The sequence below is a fragment of the Elephantulus edwardii genome, unplaced genomic scaffold, assembly GCF_000299155.1.
Source record: "Elephantulus edwardii isolate Elephantulus edwardi_28Jun2011 unplaced genomic scaffold, EleEdw1.0 scaffold00011, whole genome shotgun sequence".
NCBI lineage: Eukaryota > Metazoa > Chordata > Mammalia > Macroscelidea > Macroscelididae > Elephantulus > Elephantulus edwardii.
In genome coordinates this window covers 21216779-21228546 of record NW_006399761.1, presented here as the reverse complement: position 1 = coordinate 21228546, position 11768 = coordinate 21216779, and the positions used below count along the sequence as shown (strand labels likewise).

At 38.7% G+C, this 11768-nt stretch overlaps 1 protein-coding gene across 1 annotated transcript in view; it reads left to right on the top strand.

The window, feature by feature from the left end:
• Nucleotides 1-984: 984 nt before the first annotated feature.
• AFTPH (aftiphilin) overlaps nt 985-11768 on the top strand; it is a 36069-nt gene continuing 25285 nt past the window's right edge. Inside the window, exons 1-4 of the mRNA XM_006881027.1 lie at nt 985-1142; nt 5345-5471; nt 5871-5927; nt 9043-9165. Of these exons, the coding sequence (XP_006881089.1) occupies nt 985-1142; nt 5345-5471; nt 5871-5927; nt 9043-9165 (465 nt within the window). The remainder of the gene's footprint in view (nt 1143-5344; nt 5472-5870; nt 5928-9042; nt 9166-11768) is intronic.

The following is an 11768-nucleotide window of genomic DNA, read 5'->3' as shown; positions in this document are numbered from 1 at the left end:
TGTGCTAAGTTGAAAAATAACACCGACAGGTGGTCTGAAATAAAACTGGGATAGTGGAGATAAACACTCAATAGCATAATATAACATAACATGTAGATTTAGCACCCCAAAAATGTAAACTAATTTAAATGGAACACATTTTAATTAATTAAAATATTCCAGAATGCCAGTAAATTTCTTTGTCTAACCTTGGTAAAATAATAATAATAATAATACTGTAGAGGATATTCGGACTTTGATTGGAGAGAAGGTCATTTGCTCTTAAAAAGAAAATCAATCTCTCTATATATATATATACACACACACACACACACACACACACCCCTCCCCATCAAAGAATAGAGAAGTGTAATTTCTAAAAGATAACTCAGATCACCAGAATAATAAATGAGTTGCTTAATACATAAAATTGAGATATTCATTCTTACTTTGATTCATCCTTTTGGCAGCAGAGATACTTTTTTAAGGCTTCAAAATGCAGTGTCTATGTCCAAGAAAAGGATTCCTATTCAGCTGTCATAGCTTAGTACTTACAGAAGCAAAATCTTAAATCTACAGTATGTAAATGGTAGTAAGAGATATGTGGCAGTGTGTTGAGAAAGAATATGAATGCTGGCTGTCAAGTTGGATTGGTTTTTGTGGAGCAGATTATTCAAACTTTGATATTCCTTTTTCAGTCTACAACTGGGTAGTATTTTGTCTTTATTGACGTTTAAAATGAATTGAATAAGATAATGTTTGAAAAGTACCAGGCAGGTGCTTTAGCTTGGCAGGTAGCTACATGTATTTAATACCTGGTACATCATACCATGATTATTTAAAGTAAGTGAACATTTAGTAAGTGTTCTCTGAGTAGTTACATGCCTTCCATTCAGTGTTCTCTGTACCTGAGTGGAGGTTACAGTCGTGGGGAGGGTGTATGTGTGGAAAACTACCTAACATTAAAATTAGAGAAGTGAAAATAAACCTTTTGGGGGTGTTTTGATGCAGAAAGCTTTACTAAACCGCCTGGAACGAATTTTCGAAGCCTGTTTTCCTTCCATGTTTATTCCTGACGCTGAAGAGGAAGTTACTTCTCTGAAGCACTTGCTGGAAACCAGCTCCTTACCGATAAAAACAAGAGAGGCCTTAGCTAAAAATGGGTAAGTAATGGATATTTTTTGGGTGGTGTATATTTTTGTTAGTTTCCACTGTTCTATTTGTAAATCAGTCTTTTAAAAAAAAATAATCTTAAGAACCTTAAAAACTTTAAGATTAAAAAAGAATTATCTTAGAACACTAAACTGATAATGGAGTATTCTCTGCTTTTGATGGAGAAGGCCAATGAATCAATATCCCATGGATTGTGCCATAAGAACAAACAGGTCTTTCTTGGAGAACATGAAACGGGGATGCTCCCTGTGGGCGGGCATGGATGGTGAGATTTTATTTTACATACTTTGGGCGGCGTTATTAGGAGGGACCGATCCTTGCAGAAGCATGTTATGTTTGGAGAGATAAAGAATCAGCTTAAGAGCGGAAGACTGTCAGCGTGATGGATTGACATAGTCCCTGTAACAGCGGGCCCAAGTGTGAGAATGGCACAGGACAGGGCAGGTTTCAGATCTGCTGTTCACAGGGCCACAGCAGCTCGCAGTAAACTCAGCGGCACATTACAACAACCCCACTTTTGAGCTATTTATTTTGATATTTCTAAATCAATATTCTACTCAGTCTGTTTTATTGTATATTATCTCCTTTAGTAGAAATTGAATTTTTTTAAATTACACTTGCTTTTCTCCATCTTTCATCTTCCCAGTAAATTTACATCCTCACAGTTTGTTTGGGGGTTTTTCTTGTTAGTTTCTAGAGTTAGAAAGCCAGAGAAAAGAAGAGGCTCAGCATTTCTCAAGCTCATGGAACTGAAGAAAAATAATACAAAGCTTTAATCGCACCAAGGAAGAATTCGAAGGGGGAAATCTTAAGGCAGGAAATATCAAAAGAAGGTGGAAGGACAGAGTCCCAACGTTAACACTGAACCATTTCAGGAAGTAGCAGATGAGCAAGAACAAATGATACAACTGAAGAAAGATGTCCAAGCTGCACTGTTGACATTGACAGAAAATAAGCCACAGGAACTGATGGACTATCAGTTGAGGTGTTTCAACAAATGGATACAGTCCTAGATGTGTGTGCCAAGAAATTTGGAGAACTGCTCCCTGGCCATCTGACTGGAAGAGATACTTGTCCCCATTCCCAAAAAAAGGTGATCTGACAGAGTATAGAAATTATTTAACAGTATCATTAATATCACGTGCAAGTAAAGCCTTAGTGAAGATTATTCAAAAAGACTGCAATTCTACATTGATAAAGAACTACCAGAAATTCAAACTGAGTTCAGAAAAGGCCGTGGGGCAACCTTTTCTGTTAATCACACAGATTTTGACGGAAAGAGGAGATATCAGAAACAAAATACCCTTTTGTTTTATTGACCATACAGGGGCATTGACTGTGGGATCAGAACAAATTATGTATAGCTTAGAGAAAAGTGGAAATCTCAGAACTCTTAATTGTGCTCATGCAAAACCTTTACATAGACCAAGAAGCATTTGTTCAAGCTGAACAAGGGACTGCTACATGGTTTCAAGCCGAAACTGTGTGTGTCACACGGGTCATACCTGTTCAGTCTGTATGGTAGAGATCTCAGGATGGTGCAGGACAGAGCAAGGGTGCCATCTGTTCGTCAGAGATGACAGCACCTAAAAGCAACTGTCTCTCCTGCTTTCGGGCATGGCTCATTTTAAGCAAAGCAAGTTGACAAAACCAGTTTCTTCTTGAGAGTTCCACACTTCTTATTTGCATGGTCCCACTTCAACTCGTTCACACGATCTTACTTCCACTAAGTTATCTTCAGCATTTGTTGGGCTACAAGCATCTGGTTGCATGGTGTCATCCAGTCATTGTATGGGAATCACAAAAACTCTGACTGGAAGACTAGAAGACTGCTGACTGAAAAGAAAGACTATGCTTACTGACCTTAACAGTCAGACAGTGAAAAGAATTTTCATAAAACTGTAGGATTATGGGTAAGTGAGTATTGGTACATCAGTCTAGTAAAATATTAAGCAGCCATTTAAAAAGACACATGCTTAGATTGTTGGGAACTCTGATGTGTAGTCCACAGGGCGCTGTACTGCTAACAACCCTGTTGGTTCAAATCCAACAGTGGTTTGATGGGAGAAGAATGGGCAATCTCCTTCCATGCAATTCACAGCCACAGCAACCCACTGGAGGGTCAGTTGTGAGTCGCTTCAACTCAGGAACAGTGAGTATAGTCTATTGCAGTTGTGTAGATTATGACTCAGAGCAACCCTCTGTGAGGTTCTTGAATTCTCTAAATCTTTGTAAAATGAAATTACCCAGCTTTCTCTCTTAGACAGTTACTGGATTAGAACTACTAACCTTTCAGTTAGCAGTACAGCATTTACAATGTGAGAGACATACAGGGGAACTCTGGCGGCCTATAAGAAGCTGCACTGTAGTCCCAAAGGCCCGTGGTTTGAATCCACCAGGTGCTCTGCAGGAGGATAGGCAATCTCCTCCCATGCAGTTTACAACCTCTGAAAATTGGAGGGTCAGCTGTGGGTTGGTTCCCACTCAAGGACAGACAACAGCATGCCACCAAAACTCCTTATATACCGACTGAGGAATTTATCAGAGACCTGGGGATAAAGCCTCAAACCACAAAGATCATTAACAGACAAAATGGGACCAAACCTAGAAGTCCTTGCTTATTGTAGAAATAGGCTTGCAAATACAACCAGAAATGTACAAACAGGAAAAGGTACTACCTAAAGATTAAGTCCTATGTGATTCAAAACCTTTTCCCAGTAGACTGAAAAGAAAACCTGACTGGGGAAAAAGCATTTGGTAATGCCGTCTCAGATAAGGTCTCATAATGAAAGTGTACAGGATGCTATGGGACCTCCACAAGATAAAGTATGAAAACCAAATTACAAAATGGGCAAAAGACATGGAAAGAAAGGCTTTTCACAGAGAAAAGATATTCAGATGGCCAACAAACACATGAAGAAATGATCAAAATTTCAGGCAGTAAGAGAGATGCAAATCAAAGCCACAGTGGATACCATCTCACCACAGTAGCAGTGGCAAAGATTAACAGGACAGCAAGAAATACATGTTGGAGAGGACGTAGAGAGATTGGAATGCTCTTCATGATGGGTGGGATTTTTAAATGGAACAAACCACTCTGGAAGGCAGTTTGACATTTCAAACCACTCTGGAAGGCAGTTTGACATTTCATTAAACAGCTGAACATAGAAATCCATATGACCCAGGTATTCCATTGCTAAGAATATACCCTGAGGAAAATAGAACTGAAACACAAACTGAGATTTGCATACCAATGTTCATAGCAGCGTCATTCACAACAGCAGGAAACAGCCCAAATGTCCATCAGCAAGTAAATCGATTGAGAAATTGTGGTACATTCACATGTTGGAATACTATGCAACACACAGGACCAATGGTTTCGGAAAATACTTTGTAACCTGGAAGAGACTGGAGAACATTATGCTGAATGAACGAACTCTGTCTCATAAAGAAAAATACTGTGTAAGACCATTATTGTAAAAGTAGAAGGACAGCTAGTAAGATGTATACAAAAAATTCGGAGGGGTAAGAAAGGGGAGAACAATGGCTGAGTGTAGGGGAGGGGAGGAGATCACGAGGTTGTGGAGTTTGGTGGGTGGAGGGAGGTGGTGAAGGAATTAGGAAAGATCCAGTGGGAACCCTGAAAAGACGGGATGATAGTGGACATAGATCCTTGGTGATTAATTTCATAAAATACGATATATGGGAATGACCACGTGAAAGGCAGTGTGAATTAAAGAATGTGCAAAACACAATGCGTATAGATGAAAATACAGGGTCTAAAAAAAAAAAAATAAAATAAAAGAAGAAAATACAGGGTCTACAGATTTGTATGCAAAACAATATAAAATAAAAATAATTTTTTAAAAGATGATAGAATGCAGAATAAACCATTCTTTGACCTTTTTTTTTTCAAGTCCTTGAAATATTTTGTTTCTACCCTACAAAAGAACAGCATACAGGTTACATTTCTACATAATTTGTTTCTGCTTGACATCATGTTGTCTCAAATGTATGTAATTTAGGTAATTTTCTAATGATCAGTGTTGACTGTTGATGCTGTGGAGGTAACTGTTGGATGCTTGTTTTGGACACATTAGTGAATGTTTTGTTACAAACATAATTAGATAGAGTTCAAGGGGGAAGCTGTGCATGTCTACTGCTCTTTGTGACATCATCATGGACTTTGCAGGGAACTGCTGGATGTGTGGACAGAGCTTCAGGACATCCATGATGCACATGGCCTGAGATACCAGTGGGGCGGCTCCCATAGCAACAAGAAGCTTTTGTGCTCCTTGGGAATAGACACTCGAAACATTGTGAGTTTGTTAATGCCTTTAAAACCCTTTCATCAACTGACAGCTTTTGAAAAAATCTGTAACAGTTCTGTTCAATGTGTGATGAACTAGTTCCTCAGAAAAAAAAGAATTCTCAGTTCCTTTAGCATCCATGTATTTTGCATATGCCCACTTTTACATACAAATCCACCTGCATTTTCTCTGTAGTCCCTATTCTTTTTCAAACAAATTCTGTCAGTGTTTTTCTATAGATTAAAATTAAGGCAGTGGAATAGGAGGTAAAAATTATAACCAGTTCCACAGGTTTTTCAGTTTACTATTCACAGTGTATGTAATAAGGGGTTGGAAACCTGTTTTTAGAATAGAATATGACAAATTATTTTCTCAATATCTCTTCTTTCTCTCTTAACACGTGTGTAGCTCTTCACGGGCAATAAGAAGCAGCCTGTTATAGTGCCCATGTATGCGGCAGGATTGGTAAGTGCAAACGTCTCCGTGTGGCCTTTATTCCTGCAAGATCACTTTACAGAGTATGACATGAAAAGTTTATTTTAAGAGGTATTTAGTATGATAAAGGGTATAAATATGGTGTCCTTTTAAATCTCAGAGATCCTGTCAGTAAGAATATTCTCTATCTCAGTAACCAGAGGTTGTTTTAGATTGACTTCTTTTTGTTAGTAATAATAATCACACTTCAACTTTTTGTAAAAAGTATCTTTAGAGATTTTCTTCACCCCCCCCCCCAAGTTTGCCTTTAAAAAGAAGCTAAAAAGTCTCTCAAGGCTTAAAGATTTTTTTTTCCATCCAGCTGTGATTAACTTCAAATAATAGAATATCAAGCCTAAGAATGTATTTAAAGGCTTAAAAAAATATAGTAAATGAAAATGAAGTAGGGCCACTAGATCTTTATTTTTCCATTAATGTTTTAAACATGTTGAATTTTGTGTTTTTTTCAGATATGCCAGGTAGTCCAGGATAACTGAGAAATTTTCATTGTGTACCTTTCAAGACTCACTGGCATTTTAAAGTTTGATGTGCTTGTGTTTGTTGGTGTGTCTTTGAGTTATTGGTGGGGGACTAAAGTCCTGTCAAACTAAAAATATTCTTAATTTTTCACCAATAACTTGGAAATAAAGGGGAAGCACTATATTTAAGAGAGAAAAATTAAAGGGAACTCCTTAGTAGTTCAATTCAAATAATATAACCCATTTGTGTGCGTGTGAATTTGCTGTGGAGCTTTTCAGTTGACAGACCTTTTCCATGTAAAAGCACCAGTGATTGACACTGAAGTAGAACGTTGTTTCATTTTTGCAGTGGTTTTGTGGAATTGCTGGAACGAACATTTTATGTGCTTGAAGTTTCTGGTCAGTCTCTGCTGCTGTATTGTGTTGTACTTAAGAAAAACTTTATGGGGTTTTGTTTTGGTGTTTTTTTAACAGTTTTGTTGTTGTTGTTGTTGTTGTTGTTGTTGTAGGTAAATAAAATCAAAACCAGTTCTTAAAATTGTTGTTATTTGGGTTGCTTTTCAAAGTAGATGGTCCAAAGATGGATGGCACATTCAGGGCAGTCACGGATTTGATTTGGGGGCATTTTCTTTAGCGTGTTGGGGACCATGGCCCAGCTCCATCATTATGTGCAGTGTAGGCTCAGCACATTTTCCACTTCTTAAATGTTTGCAAGGAGTTAGGCACTAACAGGACAGATTGTACTCTGCCTTTATTACAGTCCTTACTGGTCTGCATTCTGCCATTTTTTACAAGCTGTAAAAAAGGGGTTTTTTTGTGTGTAAATCCATTTTCTCACCCATCTTTGTGAGATCTTTTCTTTAGAAACTTAACTCTTTTTAACATCTGGTTTCAAATTTCAGTCATCCCTAATTTATTCCAGGTGGTACTTTACATGTTACATGTTTAATATTTTCATTGTATCTGGAGGAATGGTCTCTGGGAACAATCATTTAAGACAATCATTGAAGTTTCTGGAATTTTAATGGGTGTCAAAATCATTTGGCAGACTTGTTAAACACAATTTGCTGGACATTCTCAGAATTTCCTGTTCTGTCGGTCAAAGGTGGAGCCCATAAATGTTAGATGAAGCCAAAGCTGCTCATTAGAAACTCCACTTTGAGAACCGCTCGTCTGTCTAAGTGATAGTTCACGTTAGAAAACTCTGCTCAGACTAGGAATTAGTTTGCCAAATGTTACAGTCTGCCACCTGCATAAGGAAGTCGTCTGTACGGTACATACGGTAGTAGGATAAACCATTGGCGTTAATCTCCATTTTCTGTCTTTGCAGGTATCATTGTTAAGAATCCAGCTTGTAAAGTGTCAGTTTATACCCTACTTTGTCAAGGGTAGATTTTCCTTAAAACTTTAACCAGCTTTGCTGTTTCTCTCAGGAAGACACACATTAAAATTCCAGAAACTAGGGAGTTCTGGTAGCCTAGTGGCAGGAAGCTGCACTGCAATCCCAGAGGTATGCGGTTCGAATCCACCAGATGCTCTGCTGGAGAAGGAGGTTCGATCTCCTCCAGTACCAAATCAGATCTGATTTGACGGTACACACACACAAAGATAATAAAATATATTTTTAAAAAAATTCCAGAAACTTCTAATGATTGGCATATATGATTGTTCCAAAGACTATTCCTCCAATATAATGAAAAGAGTGAACATGTAATATGTAAAGTACCACCCCACCTGGAATTAGTTAGAGATGACTGAAATATGAAACTAGGTGTGTTAAGTTTCTAAATGAAAGATCTCACAAAGATGGGAGAGAAGACAGATTTACATGGAATAAACTTTCTTATAGCTTATAAATAATAGCAGAATGAAGACTAAATACCCACAAGTGAAACGTGGGGTAAAAGTGTTTTAAGTGATAAATATTCTAAGGATTGTCAAGTATGCTATTTAAATGTATAAAAGTTTGACTGACTTTGAAGCCTGCTTAGTACCCATTTATTTAGTGTTTAGTAGAGGTTGGATAAAAATGCCGATTGCTGCTCCGACCCCCTTTTGGTCTCTAGGCCTAAATGTCCTTCTCTGATACTGAAGGTGTGTTAGATTTGTGATGTGAATGCTGTTTCCCTCTGCAATGGTTGTGTCTCTGCTTTATCGGTGCAAGAAACTCAGTGTCAAAGCTCCAGGTGTGGAGGTCAGGGTCCCACACGCAGTTCACACCGGAGGGTCGAGAGGCCCTTGCACAGCTGGCACGTTTCGGAACCAGCTCTTAACCTCTTGGTAACACCTTCCCGCCATCACAACGGAATGTGCTCAAGTGGAGCCCCCTCTGTCTCTTCGCTGTCTGAGCCATCCTGAAAATGCTTTGTCTTAGTGCTCCTCCTCCCAAACTGTGCCTGTGTCTCCATGGAACTGTAAGAAGTAGGCACTTTAAAACAGCCTACACTTGAAATACAGGGTCTTTCAGGATTGTCTGTGAAAGAAAAATTTGTCTTCAGGACTGTTGAGATGACCTGTGATGGGTATTTTTTTTGTCTTTTACTTCCTGCTAGACTAACTTGCTTGTTAAGTTGACAGTTTCGTTCTTTCCCTCCCCTCCTGGTTGATGGCTAATGCACCTTTTCCAGGGTATGTTAGAGCCCACCAAGGAGCCATTGAAGCCACTATCTGCTGCAGAAAAAATTGCTTCCATTGGTCAGACAGCCACCCTGTCACCAGAGATGAACACATGCACATCTGACCAATTCCAGGTAAAAAGATCCAGCTATGTTTAGTTTATATTTACATGTATATAAAAATGGGGGGGGGGGGATTGTGCGTGCACACATCTGCATACGTGCATACAGGTAAACTTATATTTTTTTCCTTAATTTGATGATGTTAAGTACCATGTGAACCTATGCATAGCTAACCCTCCAGCAAGTCTGCAGAGGTTATAAATTGCTTGAGAGGAAATTTCCCATCTCCCAAGAAGCACCTGCTGGATTTAAACTGCCAACCTTTGGGTTGGCATTGCAACTCTTTACCACTAGACTTGATTATTTGTAAACATTCCTCAGAATACAGTTAACAAAGTATCTTGTCATTTCAAACGCGAACAGCACAATTTGATAACCGAGTGACTCTGGTAAATGGCTTAACCCATCTCAGCCTTAGTGCCTTTTCTTCATAAAATGAAGAGCCTGAAGCAGGTTGTCAGTAAAGTCCTGGAAGACATGAGCATTTTATGATCATAGTCACTTAGATGCACAAATCTGGTACATGTTTAAAAAAATCAACCAAGCAGCAAATACTGCATTTATACCAACTTTTCAAGTCTATTGTGTGCTTTCCCAAAGTCTGAGAAATTGTATGAAGTAATAAAATTTCAGTGTATTCATTATCTCAAAAACCTATTGTTTGTTTCCATAAACCTGTTACATTGAAAAAGCCATGGCCTTAACAATACCTTACACAGACAAGGAAACAAAAAGTTATTTCACATGTCTTACCCTTTATCTCTATCATATATTTAAGCTCAAATTTCCTTTTACTCTCACAAACTAAATATTTTAAGTTTTCTATCTCTAAAACCTTCTATATGGGGAAAAATGGACCGTTTTTACTTGCTTCCCACGTTATATAGGAAAAGGATTCAGTGCTGGTTAGAGTCTGAGAAGATTGGCATTTTTCTAGAATCTGGGTTTGTTGGTTGTTGTTGTTTTTTGTTAGAATCTGTTTTAAGTCTTTCGCTATGGTAGTAACATTACCATACCTACAACGTGTCCTCGTGTCCTCGCTGTATTTGTCAATTAAGTATCATCTTCAGTCCTATTTAACACACACACAGAAGGTTGGGTTTTGTGTCCTAAGGTGTATGTTCCCCCACACGCTGACCGCTAGAGAAGTTCTGCAGCCCCACTCACCACCACCCTCCTAGAGTCACAGCACAGAAGCCTGGAAAGCATGCTTTCCATGGTAATTCATCTCTTCTCATATTTACTCGACCACAGAACTCTTTTCTTGCATGGGTCAGTGGCAAGGGTCATAGTAATAATACCTGAAGGACGACTTTTGTTTGGTTTTTCATTCAGTCATTCGTGTTCATTATCCACTTGTAACATCAGTTACAATCAATCAGTGCCCTCTAACACAGTATCTCCTCAACTCCTCACGGCACCTCGCCTGTTCCTTCCCATGAGCCAGCTGTCCACTGAGCTCTCTGCCCTAGGATTTCTCTTCCCCCCACCCCTCCTCTCTCTCCCTTTCACCCCCACCCCTGCTCTCTCTCCCCCCTCACCCCTGCTCTGTCTCCCTCCTCCTCTCTCTTCCCCCTTCACCCCTCCTCTCCCCTTCCTATACTTAGCCCTACTCTCTCTCCCACCTCATCCCTGCTCACTCTCCCCTTCCCCCCTCTGTCATTGAACAGCTGCAGGGGAACTGTTCCAGGTTTTTAATTGCAGTACTCGTATTGTCTGTCTGTCCATTCTTCCCAGGTCTTCCTTCCTTCCCCTGATCCAGTACAGAGTTCCTTGTCTCACCATTCTGTTTCTCCTTTTGCCTCTATCTCCCTATTTTTTTTTTTCAGTATCAGTCTTAACACAGTTTTTGTCCTGTTTTATCTTCGTTATTTCACTCAGCACAGTGTCCTCTGGACTCCCCTGGGTTTCACAAGTTCCCCTTTGCTTTTTAATGCTGCATAGTATTCCATCGTGACTACTTGAAACACACACACCTGTGCATTAATGATAAAAGGACTATTGACCCCCTATTTTAGCCAGGTCTGCATCCTTTTGTTCGACAACATTTAAGTGTATCCTTTTATTGTTGTTCTCTTGCTACTTGTATAGAAAAAGATGCCTTCCATCTAAAACACACATTTCTCTATTTAAAAAATACATGTATTTTTAAATTAGTAATGTATTAAATTAATGCATGTATTAAATGAACAGGTTTATCTTTTTCTTTTTTTTTTATTTTGGCATTAGTTTGTGAACTTTAGTTAGTTTTTAGTTTTCATCTTTTTGTGACCCCAATGAAAATAAAATTTACCAATAGAAATTGTCTGAACTTAAATGTTGAGACATTAAATTGAGTTGAGGTTCTAAAGATGTTCAGTGTAACATCTACACAAACTTGTTGCAGACCGAGGGTCCCAAAGAATGGAATAATTTTATAATTATTAATAAAGAGACAAACAGTCAGGAATGAGATAAAGCAGAGAGCATAAAACAGAGGGTCAGCAGTTCTCGACTGAAGACCCCAAGTCAAGCTTCTCTGTATCTTTATTGAAAATTATCAGGAAGTAAATCACAAAGAGAATTAAATGCAAATGAAGCCAAGCTCTTTCTATTGAAAACCTTCTGCTTGACTC